Below are 15871 nucleotides of genomic sequence, written 5' to 3' on the forward strand. Positions count from 1 at the left end.
GTATATTGGGGGGGGGGGGGTTGGATTTCTTGGAGATAGAAAGAATGTTAAATGTGCATAAATAGAGTTGAATGGATATAAGATGATTTCTATAGAGATTATTTAACTAGTTTGGGATCAAGATGTTGTTGCTGTTGTGGGGTTCGTCTAATTTAGATATTGGTTTCAAAATTTAACTTTTATGAATGAATTAATGGGTAAATTTGAGAATTTATCTAGAAAAGATGGCATTTTGAGCTGAAATTTGATTTGTGAAGGTATGTTGGGGGTTTGGATATTTCGGCAATAGAGTAGTTAAATGTGCACAAATAGAGTTGAAAGGATATAAGAGGAGTTATATAGAGATTGACTAGCTAGTTTGGGATCAAGACGTTGTTCTTGTTGTGGGGTTCTTTTAAATTAGATATTGGTTTCAAGATTTAACTTATATGAATGGATTAACTGGTAAATTTGAGGATTTATCTAGAAAAGATGGCATTTTGAGGCTGAATTTGATTGTTAGAGCATTTACGTTGAATTTTGAGCTGAAATTTGATTTGTGAAGGTATATTGGGGGGTTTGGATATTTCGACAATAGAGTTGTTAAATGTGCACAAATAGATTTGAATATATATAGCGGATTCATATGGAGATTGCTTAACTAGTTTGGGGTTGTTGAGGTTTTCTTATTTAGATATTGGTTTCAAGATTTAACTTTTATTAATGGATTAATGGGTGAATTTGAGGATTTATCTAGAAGAGGATGGTGCTTCGAGGCTGAATTTGCTTGTTAGGTCGTTCATGTTGAATATTGAGCTGAAATTTGATTTGCGAAGCTATTTTGGGGGTTTGGATATTTCGGCATAGAGTTGATAAATGTACCCAAATAGAGTTGAATGGATATAGAGGATTCATATGGAGACACTTAACTAGTTTGGGATTGTAGTGTTATTCCAACTTAGATATTAGTTTTAAGATTTACCTTTATGAATGGATTAATGTGTAAGTTTGAGGATTTATCTAGAAGAGAATAGTGCTTCAAGGCTGAATTTGCTTGTTAGAGCGTTTATGTTGAATTTTGAGCTGAAATTTGATTTGTGAAGCTATATTGGGGCTTAGAATATTTCGATAATAGTGTTGTTAAATGTACCCAAATGGAGTTGAATGGATACAGAGGATTTATATGGAGATGCTTAACTAGTTTGGGATCGAGACGTTGTTGTTGTGGAGTTCTTCTAATTTGGATATCGTTAGCAAAAATTCGTGTTAATGATTTTTTTTTATGACGAGGGAAACCCTCAGCCGCTACCTGTTGGGTGCGCACAGGGTAAAACCTCCACTCTTGAATTTTTTATTTGAATCCCGCTTATTGTGATTGAGTTCGTATTTTTTCTACTCAGGGTGCCATAGTTTCGAAGCCGCTGTTTTTCCATTTCATTTGTTGGATGAATGCCAAATTTTAATTGTTCTTAGTTCTGATAGCAATTAAGTGTAGCATGATATCATTTCAATCCCTAATCGGGTTGTATGAATCATCCATGTCCATTCTGCTCTATTTAGGTTCATATCAGTAAATCTCCATAAAAGAGGGATAACTTTCTAGTCTGTGATTGGATGTAACTGTTAAGATTTTCTCAAGAAAAAATCTTTCCCTTTGTAGATCTTCAAAATAAATAATTTAACAATTCAAGGCTTGAAATTTCAGTCATAGTGACTTACCTTATAAAAAAATGGTCCAAAATTTCTGACATAGCCCACAGGGGTGATCATAATACTTGCTTTTTTTTTGTGCGTGTTTTGATCTTACCTTGTTCTGTATTAATTCCGTTACTGCTCTTATTCACAAAAATAAAGATGGGTCAGAGTATTCCTGGACTTGTTGCGTAATTTCAGTCGTGTGCTGGTTCACTCTCTTTTCTCAAGGGAAAATCCTTTGCTTAAGGCTCACTGACCGACTGACTTGTAGTAGTTAATAGTTTATTTGTTAAAACATAAAGTGGTCAGGTGTCCCTTCGGGGACATCTGATAAAATTGGAACGATGAGGAGAAGATTAGCATGGCCCTTGTGCAAGGATGACGTAGGCAAATCAAGAAATGGTCCAGATTTTTTTCCTTATAAAAAAGTGGTTTAAGTTCCATAGCTTGTGTGCCTCATGCAATTTCTTGTCCTTATCTTAAAGGATGTGAATGAATCATGGTTTGATTGGATTAGGGATTGGGGAGCTCGATTGGTTGCTGGTATATGTAGTCTGTGAAGTTTATGTTGGTCAGTATTCAGAGACGGAAAGCAGAAAATGATTTTTTCTCCAAGAATTTAGTTCTTGCTACTTTCAATCAGAAAAGGAAGATTGAGCAAGCCAAGGAGAATAGAGTTGCCCCCCCTTCTTAGACAGACGCAGTATCATTAGGCATTAATCATATATATATATATATATATATATATATATTTGTAAGTCTTGTTAATATTTTAGAAGATTTCTTTCTTGGGATCTGGAGCCTCGTGTGTTTGGTGTGAGTCCATATGTTTGAAAATATACCAAGTGTGTGATGTGAGGAAATTGGACAAAATGTATAAGTATTATGTCTTACATTTGTGAACTTTGTTCTAGTCTTCTAGATAATAAAACTACAATCTTTTACGATGTGGAATACCATACCAATATATAATCTATATACAGATGTGACTGAACTCAACACTCTCCTCAATTTGATGCATGTATGTTGGATGTAGGCATGTAGCGAGCTTGTTGCATGTGTAACTAGTTTGAAGACGGACAAGTGTGGTAAACATGTTTGCGAGTTGATAATGACGTTGCGTATTCAGTGACAATGAATTCTGGAAGTGTCTTTTTTGGGAAGTATGAGTTGGCTATGGATGGATTCAGGAGAGATAGAAGTAGATCGAAGAAGTATTGGGAAGAAGTGATTAGACATGACATGACATGGTTGCAGTTTACCGAGGACATGACCTTAGATAGGAAGGTGTGGAGAACATGAATTAGGGTAGAAGGTTAGTAGGTAGGAGTACTTTGTCTTGTTACCTTTACTAGTTGTCGTAGGACTATTCTTGTAGTTTCATGTTCTTTGATTTTTATTACTATCTATTGTTTCGTGTAGTTCAATTGTAGTACTGTTCTGGTACTATCGGTTATTTTTGTTACTATCTATCATCTGTTGTACTTTCATTATGTCTTTTTCTAGACTGTTTTTGTCTTGAGCTTGAGGGCCTATCGAAACAACCACTTTACCTCACCTTTGAGGTAGAGGTAAGGTTTGCGTACACTCTACCCTCCCCAAACCCCACGTTGTGGGACTACACTGGTTATGTTGTTGTTACAAAGTGCAACTTAGTTTTCATAAATGAGAATCATCTGATTTTAGGTTTCTGATTTCAATTCTTGGAGTAGCTTGATCCATAAGAGTTCAAAAGATGATATTCGACTTTGGTGCTACATCTTGCTGCTCAATTTTACCTCTCGGTCATCCATTCACAAGATTCTCCCAAACAAGACCACAATACCTTGAGATAGATGTGTATTACACACGGTGATCTCGCCCAACCTGTATTTATAGAGAAATAAGCCATGCACATTCCCTCATAAAATGGTGCTTTTGCTAATTAACTGATTTTATGTATCTAAGAATGCAAACAACTACATTTCAATAAGCATCACATGGATATTTCAAAATTAACTCTTGATGCTCATAGGAAGGCGAATTTTTTTTCTCTGGGTAAAGAAAAGGCAATATTAATTTAAGTCGCAATAAGTTTGTTTCACCTGCCAACCAAACTAAGTATGCTAGAATCATTAGAAGCCTTCTTTGTTGAGAAGCTTGACCTCAAATCCAATGGAGTGATTCATCTCATGTTGTCCTTGTAATATGTGAGATGTTAGAGAAGAATTTGGAAGAAATAATTTTTCAAAGAAACAACAATATACCAAGTGTAATCCTACAAAGTGGGGCTTGGGGAGGGTAGAGTGTACGCAGACCTTACCCCTACCTTGAAGGTAAGGAGGCTGATTCTGATAGACCCTATTGAAGGAATATTTCTGAAAGAAAAAAGAAGACTGGGAAAAAGGAAGGAATGTTTTATGTCCTACACTTAGCAGTCATCATAGGTACTCTATACATTACAAATGGTACATTATTCTGAAGTGACAATATGCAGCATCAATAAAGTTATTGATGAATTAAAAGGTACATGCTAATTTGTGGGCAACTGTATGCTCTTGAATACAACTCCTCCCACTTGTTATGTTTATGCATGTGTGTAAACTTTCCCGACTTTTTAACGTATATTATTACAACAATTCAACTATACTATTTTCTGCAAATGATCCTTCCTCGTTAAAGGAGTAAACTTTCTCATTTCTTACCCAGCCTTTATTCGAGTAAGCTTTCTCATTTCTTACCCAGCCTTTATTCTTTCTTTCTTAAAAATAAAATCACCAGGTAAGCTTTGCTTGTGAGTATAAGGTGGTAGCTGAACCAGTAGCAATATTGTCCTTGAGATTTATGGTTGAATGGCTGTTACCTCGGAAGAACTTACTCAAGAGAACCCAACTGACAGATTTCCTTTGCTCATGGAGCAAGCAGAAAGTCGTGAGAGGAATGAACATGTTATTGATGTAGAACAAGGAAGTGTCCCCTCATCATCAGGTTCATCTGATAATGATTCTCCTCATGAATTGGATATACCCAACCATGAAAATAGACCACCAAATCGACATTCCGTCTCTTCTTCGTCCAATGAATCAGATTCTCATAGCCCTTCTACCGCTAGGAGAGCTGAAGGTTCTGATCGTCGTTGGAGCCCATTTAATACTCTGTTGTGGCTTTCCATTGAGCTAATATTCACCTTAGGACAGATTGGTGCAGCCGTTGTTGTTTTATCCTTGTCAAAAGAGGAAAACCCAGAAACTCCATTATTTGCTTGGATTGTGGGTTATGCAACTGGATGTGCAGCAAGCCTTCCTTTACTGTACTGGCGTTATCTTCTCCGTTACCAAACCATCGGTCAGAGATCAGTTCAACTGCGTCAAGATTCACCCCAAGTCAATTCCACTGCAGAGCCAAATTCTTATATTACTATCTCATTAACTCGGTCCTCGGATGAGGAAGATGGAAGGAACACACCTACAGATATTTGGACCAGGCAAAGCAATGCAAGGTAATATCTGCACATTACTCTCTTCCATGTGTTTTCTTCTTTATCTTTTTTGTTGTTGGGCACAATTAATCCAAAAGGCAACTAAGCATGTTTAGTAATTCAGGATGGAGTCAGATGTTGCCCTAAGAATATTAGCTAGCTTGAATGACTTTTGACCAGATGACTTTCTAGGTACAATTGCTTCATGAGTAACTTGAAATTTTAGCGTTTTTCATTTAAAGGTTTTTATCCTTTCTCCAATTCCTTTAATTATGTTATAAAAAGTGTATCCAAGAATACTTCAGTTTTTCTGTCTTCCAAATCCTTTCACAGCCATGTGGATATTCTCATGGAAATGTAGTTAGTATCTCCTCAATAGGGTTGACAAATGAGCGGTTTGGGCTGAATTTGGACGAGTCTAAATGGCTGAATTGATAAATGGGTCATTGACCAACCCTAAGATACTTGGGCTGAGATGGGGGTTGGGTCGAAAAGGGCTAAATAATGAGTTCGTAATCCAACTCACCCAACTCTTACCAAGTTTTAATTTTATTTTTTTATTTTCTTAAAATTTGCAAACTAATACAGTAAATCTTTTTCTTTATCTTAGCTATATAACATATCAAGGAAAGAAAATTAATTTAAATATTTTGACAAGGTATCTCATGGGTGAATTTAGCCTGCATACTTGGCCCATATCAGCCCATTCTTTAGATGGACTGAACTTGGGAAGTCGACATGGGCTGAGTAATAAATGGGTGGGTCATATTTTCATTAACTAATTTTACCACCCCTACGCTTCAGTACCATGATCTTGGAATCTGTCTTATATCATTGATAGTATTATTCACCGTGCATTGATGCTTCCTTTTTCCCAGACTTGGTTCACTGGTAGATCATTTCAAGATGGCCTTGGATTGCTTCTTTGCTGTGTGGTTTGTTGTTGGCAATGTTTGGATCTTTGGGGGCCACTCGTCTTCTTCTGAGGCTCCCAATCTGTACAGGTACAATTGTTTCCTTTTTATTTATTTGTTCTTCCTTTGCTACACCGGTATCACCAAAACTAACATAAGATCCACATACTTTGCAGATTATGTATAGCTTTTCTTACCATTAGTTGCATTGGATATGCTATGCCTTTCATCTTGTGTGCGATGATATGCTGCTGCCTGCCTTGTATCATTTCAATCCTCGGTGTGCGTGAGAATATGCATGGAGTGAGAGGAGCCACAGAAGAGTCCATCAACGCTCTTCCCACACTCAAGTACAGGGTCAAGACAGATGGAACTGGCAGTAATGAAAGTAAAAATCTAGGAGAGGAGGAAGGTGGTTGTGTAGCCGCAGGCACAGAGAAGGAACGTGCCATATCAGGCGAAGATGCGGTAAGTTCATCTTTCTATTCATAGCCTTTGGGATTCGGAAATTGAGTTTCTGGGAAACAGTCTCACAGAAAGTAGTTTTTTCTTCTTGATTTGATGTTATTTGCATCTTACCTAAGCTAAAATATTTGTATGTGTGCTATTTCAATCAATCCATTATATGCAAACAGGCTGCGTTCCCATTTTCCATGACTGCTATTTCCCCTTAGGATTAGCACTATCAAGGAGTCAATAAATGACTGTTTTAAGTACTAATTGCGTTTGATGTTGAAAATCAACATATAAAGTATTTCATGTAGTTTCTTTTTTCGTGATCATTTTTTTTTCTTAATACCCCATGTTTTGTAGTTTTTTCTCCTTCAAGGACGACCAATAAATACATGTTTTTTATTATTACTTTTTTGTCTCCTTTGCTTTATTATCACTCCCTTATTATCTTATTATTCGATTTTTATTATCATCTGTTGTTTTCTTTTGCTTCCGTTATCATATTATTTGCTATGTCTACTGTTCTGTTCTTCATTATTTGCTTTAAATTACTTTATTTGAGGCGAGGGTCTTTCAGAAACAGCCTACATTCCAAGGTAGGGGTAAGGTCTGTGTAGACACCACTCTCCCCAGCCCTCACTCGTAAAATTACACTGGATTTTTTGTTGTTTTACTTGATCTGGTTTTGTAGAAGTTTGTTTTACTTGCCAAAAAACAGGGATACATGGAAAACAGCATTATTGGCCTGGTGAGAAAAAAATATTCACACATATTATGCTTAGTAAAAACTATCCAAAGTGCAAAGGGAAAGGAGGAGAATGAATGATCTGATTTGCCAATGTTACCAGTCAGGCATTCAGTAGATCAGGAAATATGTAACGCGTATGGAAGTTTTCGAAATACTAGAAGAGATAATGCATTTTTTCTGAAGAAGTTAGTCTTTATAGCTTAGGAAATAGCATGTGACCTTAAACTTATCATTGAGATAGTATCAGATTTCAGTTATTACGTCTTGGCATTCATGTTTCTACACAGGTGACAAACCTAATACTAATATACATGAAATAGGTTTTAGATATTGGACCACGTATTAATCATTGTTAGTTATTCACACATATCAAAACAATCTAAGAGGATATATCTAATTGTATTTACTGGATCTTTGATTAACTCGGATTTATGCGACCTTCCCAAGGTCTGGTATTAGCTTGTTACATATTACATGTATTTTGCAGAGCTGTTATTTAGGTGAATTTGCACTTTTGGAAGGAGTTTGTAGAGTCTGTTCAACTTTTGTTTGAGAATAGTTATCTTGAATTTGCACAATTAATCAGTTGTTTAGTCTCATCTACTTAACGGGCTCTTATGCGTTAAATCTAAACAGGCATGTTGTATTTGCTTAGCAAAATATGAGGACAATGACGAACTGAGGGAATTGCCTTGCTCGCATTTCTTCCACACACAATGTGTAGATAAATGGCTGAAGATTAATGCGACTTGCCCCCTCTGCAAATCTGAAATTGACGCCAAGAACAGAGATCTACCTTCTGTAGAAGAGGAACCCCTCCAACAATCCTAAGGTGATGCAGAAACCAACTTCTTATGGTCGAAACAGAGATCATCGCGGCTAGCTTGTTGCATGGGGAGCCAGGAGAGTATATCCCAACTGACTGTTACTTCTTCTGCTGTTGCTGCTACTGCTGTTTTTACCACATGAATTTCAGTTTGTATAGTTGTAGTTCATACCAAGAATCCATAACAAGCTTGAAAGAAGAGGTAATTCCATTGTTGATACTCTCATTTCATGCCTCACCAGCTATGTTACTTGGAACTTCCAAAAAAATGTTAGTTGCACTCGTGTTGGATCTTCAAAAAAATGCATAGCTTTTGTAAGATCTAAACCGAGCGATATTTTTGAAGTGTCCATCATCTAAGCAGACATAGCACACCACAATTACTTCTCTTCCTCTCTCTCTGTATAAATACATTTAAGGGTAAGCTGCGTACACACCATTCTCCTCAGACGTCGCTTTTGAGATTACACTAGAGATGCTTGTTATCTCAAATTTTAGTTTCTACTTTGTTATAAGCTTTTTTCTTCTTCTTATAACACTAAACAGCTGTCATTATTAACAGTAGTTTCTTTGTGAAATTATCTCTTTATAATAATAACCTTATGCAAATATCCATCTATGTATTTATTATTTATAACAACCAAAAAGAATTATATTTTGTTATAAACATAACTTTAGCACTTGAAACACAAAAAAACTATTGTGAACCAGGAATATGAGAAATTAAAAATGTACATAAAAAGTTGAAAAATAATAATTTGGGGGTGGATTTTTTTTCTTTCTGTAACAGTCAAATAAGATTTAAAAATGTTGTTGTATTTTAGTAGAATTGTGTTGAAAATTTCATTTGGTGTTTCGACTAATTTAAATTAGCACTGGTTAACGCCTATTGAAGGGGAAAATGCCCCCTACAATGATTTTTTTTGCATTTTGAAAGATCTAACTCGAAATTGGAGGAATTTTATCCATCCCATCACCTATATCGTCACGAATAGATGCACTGCACTCTCTTCTATTCACAACTGAATTTGTCACTCTGGAATTCATGGAATAGGAAAATTGCAATGATATGTTTTATTGTTGTGGATATCATTTCATTTTAATATTAATAAACACTATTGGCTTTATTATCACTCTCCAATATTAATATTAACAGAAGCGTACGCAAAATTTGTATATAGACTTATTATCGCAATTCTATTTGTATATGAGTTTAAATTCAGAGTTTGAATAAGTTCTATAACTTTACTTCTTGTCCTAAATTGATGCTTACTTTGTATTATTTTCAAACGATATTGATTGATTTATTAGAGTACCAAATAAGGTTTCAAATTAAGCGAGTTAATATCTTTTATGTTTTACTGAATTATCAACTCTTTTTATAGTAAGTCGCTTGGCTTTGAGAGCCGAAGTTATGCAGATTAAGAGTCTGGCACATAGAAATTTACGTTGGAATTGTAAACTAAGGGATTGTTGTATTTATTTTTTTTGATTGTTTTTAAAGTTGGGAAGACAATAATTTGATTTTGATGGAGAACAAAGAGGTTATGAAAACTTCAAAAAAAAACAAAAAAAAAACAGAGAGGTTGATATTATTGATATGCGGGAAGAAGAGGCTGACATTGAGAAATTAAAAAAAGAAAAGAAGAACACTCTGCGCCGGGGGGAGCATACCCTAGGGAGGAAAGGGAGCCCGAATGGTGGAAGAGCCAGGGGAGGCCGGGTCATTTGACGGAAATGGAAGCGTGAAAGAATAGGGAGACAAAAAGAGTTTAGGAGAATAAGAGTAAAATAAAAGGGTCAATATTATATTTTTAGTGGGTCGGGGCGGGTCACTTAAATGGTTTAAATGAAAGGATGACTATATATTTAGTTCTTAAAATTTTGGTTATAACAATCAACAACAACAAAATAACAATATATGCAAGAGCAATACATTAATCACATATTCAAACTTGTCATTGATTCAGTTATAATTATAACCTATTCAATGAATTGTTCTTTTTTCTCAATTTTATCACTCAAATTAGAACTCAAACTTTTTCAGAGGAGGTACTAACAAATGAAATTAATAAATAATGAGTATTTTTTATAAAATATAAAAGCTTGGGGTAATTTTTGAATTTTTTAAAATTCCCAAATATTTGAACTTGGCCCAAATACCAATTTTTTCTAGCTAGTCTAGTATTTGGGAACTTGGGGATACTTTTTTTTGTATATTACCAAACACCACTTCCCAAGTTTTTCCCAAGTATTCTTGGGATCAAATGAATCCGACAAACAGTTTACTTGTTGTCAAGCTTATAAAAGAACATCGACATACAATATCACCCTCTTAGAATCATTTTTAAATATTGTAGAAATTTATCGGAAGTGAACAAAACCACTATCATACGTGTATATATAGAAAGACAAATTAGAGTGTTGATTTTCTAGCGAATAAAGGCCACAAACATAATTTTCTTTTTTGCTAATATGAAAAAGACATGCTGAAAAAAATGAAGTTTATTTATACTAAAAAGAAGAAGACAATAAATATATTAAAAATCAAAGCTACAAAATTTATTCTAACAAACAAATGGAAGAAAGGTAGAAAAACACTAAAAAAGAAATTAAAACTATTTCTTTTCCTATTATTGTAAATAAAATACTACTCCTAAATAATGAATTTCTTTGTAGACTAAGCAATTTCCAAATCTTCTCTTTTTGCCTGACTTGAAGAATTTAGTGAAAAACTGCAATTTTCAATTGCTTCTTCAATTGTTAAAAACACTGATTCTTTCCCAAGCAAATCAATAAATTTTGTTGCAATTAATTTTTCCATCACCCCTAATCTTGGATTAATCAATATAATCTACACACAAAAAAGAAGTATATTAGAAAGTTAGTGAATCTCAAACACTATATATACACCTGTTACGTTTCGCTTTACGAGAGTCAGTCTGTTAAAATTTAATTATACGAGAAATACTATAAGTTAGTAATCCTTTTCGTATTATATGATGAAAAAAATACTTCTTAAAAATCTTGGTGAAAGTTCGTAGTTTGACTCTCAAGAAGCGAACGTGAAACGAGGAAGTAAATAATGAGAAAGTGTATATAATTATACATACCTTGATGGATTTTGCTGCTAGGCATCTACGAAGTTCTTTTAAAGTTTCAACACCAGTTATGTCAATTGATGTAACACCTACAATATTGTCATTGAATTTTTTTTTGCTTTAGTAACATATTGAAAAGCAAATAAATTAATTTTGGAAGACCTTTTATTAAATTTTTCTTTTAAATAACTAATTTTATTGAGTCGTCCTTGCGTTTTTATTTGTGAATTTTAAGCTCATAAATCATACCTCCAAAATCAAGTAACAAGTATTCAATCTCATTTCTTTGGGAATTTTCAAGAGATTGCTCATCTCTAACCCATCTTAGAATCCTGTTCAATATATTCATAAAAAAAAACATCTTACCATTAGTTCAATATAAGTTGTGTATATAACAATTTGCACTATAACAACAAAATAATATCCAGACAAATAACGTTATTACAGAGAGATTTCTTACCTTTCTCTTACATAATTGCTATTTGGGAAGTAAATTGGAGAACCAAGTTTCAAAATCAACATTCCTGGAGTTTCATTAGAACCAGGATATTGTTCTATGTCACGAAATGCTGTATTTGTTATAGTTCCAAGTTTGCATGTTGGTGGCCTAGCAACATATAGAAGTGCCCTTATCAAGGCAAGTCCAACCTACAAAAAATAAAAAAATATCGAGTACGCGTAAGTTTTTACCATGTTTAGTATGATAGAAGGTCACAAGTTACGATAATGACTATTTTTCAATTAGAAGGACTAAAAAATGGTTATTCCATGACTTTTGTCGTATCAATCAGATCCCAAAAAAGATACTTAGTGTAATTTCACGACTAGGATCTGAATTGAAAATTCAAATAATAATATTTTTTGATTACGTACCGAGAGGATGAGTCCCATGTCCATGCTAATGAAGGCAACACCAAAGAAAGCAACCATACAAATCAAGAAATCAAATTTGTCAGTCTTGTAAAGGTGAACAGCCTTTTCATAGTCCATTAACCCAATCATAGCTGACATAATGATAGCAGCCAAGGCAACAAGTGGTGTGTAGCCAAAAAGTGGTGCCAAAAACAATAAAGTTAGCAACATGCACAATGACATAACTACATTTGACATTTGGCTCTTGCATCCAGCATTGTAGTTCACTGCTGTTTTTGAAAATGGCCCTAATAAAAAAATACGAAAAAAATCATTAGTACATGTTTACGTTATACTGTCAGTGTATAAAAGTTAAATTAATTACCTGTACTTAAGTAGCAAGAAGTTAAAGAGCCAACAATATTCATGAGTCCAATGGCTACCATCTCTTTGTTACCATCAATTTGTTCATTATCCATGATAGCAAAACTCCTCCCAATAGCTATCCCTTCCTATAAATATTACAAAAAAAATAATTGAATAACATCAACAATATACTCTATGTAATATTCTCACACGTAAAATCTGGGGAGGATAGTGTATAATGTCTATATATGCATACTAATGTTGTTTTCGATTGAGCAATTTGGAAAGAGAAAATAAAAAGTGCATAAATAACAGTAACAACGATAAAATAATATGATAACGAAGCACAAGAAATAACAGAATTAATCGAAGAATAAAAAACTACGAGAGTAATTAAAATGTACTTACTGCTATTGCAATCATAGCTGTAATGATCCCAGCTTTTACAACAGCAGGTAGATATTCTGGACTAAAATTTATAAGATGAATGGAGGATGGATTAATTCCTTTATTCAATTTTCCCACCTGCATTGAGTTCAAAAAAATAATAAATTAATTTTGTAAAATCAAATATAAGAAAACATATGGTAAAAATGATATAAATTTTTAACTTGAAATGACTCATCAAACTCGAGTTAGAATAGGTCAAAATAGTGTAAGCTGACATGTCAATATGACATTATTTTATAATTCATTCCACATGAAAAATCGTCTAGCTAGGGAACTCTTCATCTGACACTTTCTCATAAGATTATTTTCGCGAAATTGATCATATTTAATAAAAATATCCAATTTTTTTTTTTTATAAAAAAAAGAGGGCAATTTAACTTACAATAGCTATGCCATGTTTCTCAGCATTGAAAAAATATGCAAAAAGGCAGCCAACTACAACAACAAGTATTGGAGAAATGGCTGAAACCCAAAATAGATTTGGTTTCTTCTTTCTCTGCAAATTAAAAAAAAAAATTGTTAATTTAAATAAAAAAAATTACACTGTCAATGTATATAAATTAAAATATCGTATAAAAAAAACTTACCACATATCTAGATAATTGTAGGAAAGCAAGGAAGATTACTCCAACAACTGCACACTGCCATGTCCACTGGGTTTTTTTTATATATAAATAGAACGAAAAAAAATATCAAGTTAGTATCTTTGTGTGATATATAGGTTACGAGCTTGTACCATAAAAATAACCATTTATGTTTGCATTAGGGTACTGTCTAATCACACCCCTTGAAGTGCAGTCGTTCAATTCCTTGAATTCTATATGAACGTAAATACTTTGTGCACCAGACTATAAAATGATCACTTTATCAAATTAATTAAAATTAACTAACCTCTTTTCTATTTTCAATAACAGCACGTAAAACATGATAAACATCAGTACGACTAGTGAAATGCTTTAAGCCAAGCATGCCTTTCAATTGTTGTAAGCAAATAATTAATGCTGTCCCTCCCATAAATCCAGTAATTGTTGAATGTGATAGAAAATCCACCAAAAATCCAAGCCTACATCACACACACACAAAAAATAAATTAATTCATTCGATGTTCGATACTCATTTTGATATTTCAAATTCGCACCCCAAAAGACTCATTATAGGGGTAACATTTTAGTGATCAAAAAATTATATTGCTCAGACTCTTAAAATAAGTTATTGCTTTCATGTCGAATCCTCCAAAAACAAAATGTATTATTTTTGGTTGATTCAACATGCAATCATTGACATATTAGAAGATTTTTTGAAAATACAATATTTTTTTTTTAACTGTCAGTATATAAAAGTTAAACGACTGGTATGTATAATTACCTTAGTACCCCCAAAGCTGTTTGTAGCAAACCAGATATAAGGGCAGCTGTGTAAAACAAACCAACATATAATTCCATATTGTCTTCAGGCTTAACTTTATGTTGAACTGCTTCAGCAATAATCAATGAACAAGTTGCTACTGTTCCAACAGCAAGATGTTTTGAACTCCCAAAAATAGCATAAATTAGAGGGGGAACAAAACTTGAATCTGCAAAAAAATTAATAATTTGTCATAACAAGTTAGTCATGTTACTTATTTAAAAATATTTACACAATCAGATCACTTATTGACTAATTATAGCTACGCCTCTCGCGTAATGTGCTATAAAAAGTTTAATGTACAAAGTATTACTCCCTCCGTCTGAAAAAAAGATTGTCTTGATCTAAAATACGAGGGTCAAATTAACTAATATTCAGTGTGAATTCAGATATAGAATCTTTAATTTTTTTAAAAATAAAATTTTACATATTTAGAATAAACATAAAAAGTAATATAAGTTACAATAGTTAACAGTTCAAAATCTTTTTAAAAATATGTTGGTTTTGACTGTTCAAATAGTAATATACTGTTAGTGTATGTAACTTACAGAGTCCGATAATGGGAGGAAGTTCAGCAAGTTTTGCATAACTTATTCCTTGTGGGATTGCAAGACTAGCAATTGTAATTCCAGCAAGAAGATCATACATAAATAACCCAAACTTGTATTTTGGTAACCATTGACAAATTGGTACAAAATATTGAATTCCCTTTAAAATTCTTTTTGATAATTTTTCATTCTTGAATTCATGAAATGGATCATCTGGAAATAGTGTTTCTTTGAGATTTGCTTTAAGAACTGTCTTAAAGCTTCGTGGTGGTGCATAGTTCACTCCATGTAAAGACTTTGGAGAACTCATGATTATAAGAAAGTTGTTAATTAATTAGTATGTGTAATAATGTGACAAGTTATATGTGGAAGTGGAATGTCTTATATAGTGTATCGATTCATCTGAATCTATTACTTTTTTGATCTAGGGTAAAAAATATAATGCTAGAAAAAATGAAACTAATCTAGACTTTGTAAAAGCACATAAATATACGCATCTATGTAAAATCATTTTACCCTAAAATTTAATTCAACACCACAAAGAAAGAGAGAAAAAAGCAGAAATAAACTACAAAATTCATCTTTAATTAAGGTTTAAGGTTTTGCATCATATAACTAATTAAGATTCAGATAATTCATATATAAAACTTTCATCTTTAATTAAGGTTTAAGGTTTTGCATCATATAACTAATCAAGATTCTCATATTAATATAGACAATTCATATATAACAAATGTATTTATTATCGCTAAATGTTATTTTTTTTTGTTATAGTGCATCGATGTGCTTTTTCATGAATAGGGAAAAGATATATATAAATATGAGGGTTTTATTCATTTGGTGCATAAAATAAAATAAAGTGAGATAATTCAGAATTACGTTCGAAATTAAATTTGTACTTTATTTAGTTGAAGATATAGCTAAATCTAGGATAAAATTTATACTTCAAATTTTGTGTTATTTTATCTCACCTCAAAGAAGAATATTGTTATAAATTTTTTAAAACCGTTAGAAAACGATAAAATGTAACATAAAAAGTCAGTTCCGAGAATATATTTTTTTTAACTCTAGTTGTTGT

At 33.0% G+C, this 15871-nt stretch overlaps 2 protein-coding genes across 2 annotated transcripts in view; one reads left to right on the forward strand and one right to left on the reverse strand.

Moving 5' to 3' along the window:
• Positions 1-8608, forward strand: part of LOC102584832 (E3 ubiquitin-protein ligase At1g63170-like) — a 9251-nt gene extending 643 nt beyond the window's left edge. The window contains exons 2-5 of the mRNA XM_006366809.2: positions 4435-5152; positions 6010-6135; positions 6222-6513; positions 7883-8608. Coding sequence (XP_006366871.1) covers positions 4506-5152; positions 6010-6135; positions 6222-6513; positions 7883-8077 — 1260 coding nt within the window. The 5' untranslated portion in view covers positions 4435-4505 and the 3' untranslated portion in view covers positions 8078-8608. The remainder of the gene's footprint in view (positions 1-4434; positions 5153-6009; positions 6136-6221; positions 6514-7882) is intronic.
• A 2144-nt stretch (positions 8609-10752) lies between these two features.
• On the reverse strand, positions 10753-15103 carry LOC102586042 (probable sulfate transporter 3.5). Its single transcript, XM_006366813.1, has 12 exons — positions 14794-15103; positions 14207-14414; positions 13733-13904; positions 13429-13494; positions 13224-13337; positions 12800-12916; positions 12411-12537; positions 12047-12333; positions 11634-11821; positions 11423-11505; positions 11186-11262; positions 10753-10926 (listed from the first exon to the last, which is right to left on the reverse strand). Exons 1-12 carry the CDS (start codon positions 15101-15103, stop codon positions 10753-10755), a joined length of 1923 nt encoding a protein of 640 aa, XP_006366875.1.
• Positions 15104-15871: the final 768 nt, after the last annotated feature.

This window comes from Solanum tuberosum, unplaced genomic scaffold (assembly GCF_000226075.1).
Source record: "Solanum tuberosum cultivar DM 1-3 516 R44 unplaced genomic scaffold, SolTub_3.0 scf00675, whole genome shotgun sequence".
NCBI lineage: Eukaryota > Viridiplantae > Streptophyta > Magnoliopsida > Solanales > Solanaceae > Solanum > Solanum tuberosum.

Coding starts and splice junctions, on each gene's coding strand:
- LOC102586042 (XM_006366813.1), bottom strand. CDS start 15,103: ATGAGTTCTCCAAAGTCTTTACATGGAGTGAACTATGCACCACCACGA. Junction 12,917..13,223: donor AGAAACATGGCATAGCTATT/GTAAGTTAAATT, acceptor AACTCAATGCAG/GTGGGAAAATTGAATAAAGG. Junction 12,538..12,799: donor CAGCTATGATTGCAATAGCA/GTAAGTACATTT, acceptor TAATATTTATAG/GAAGGGATAGCTATTGGGAG.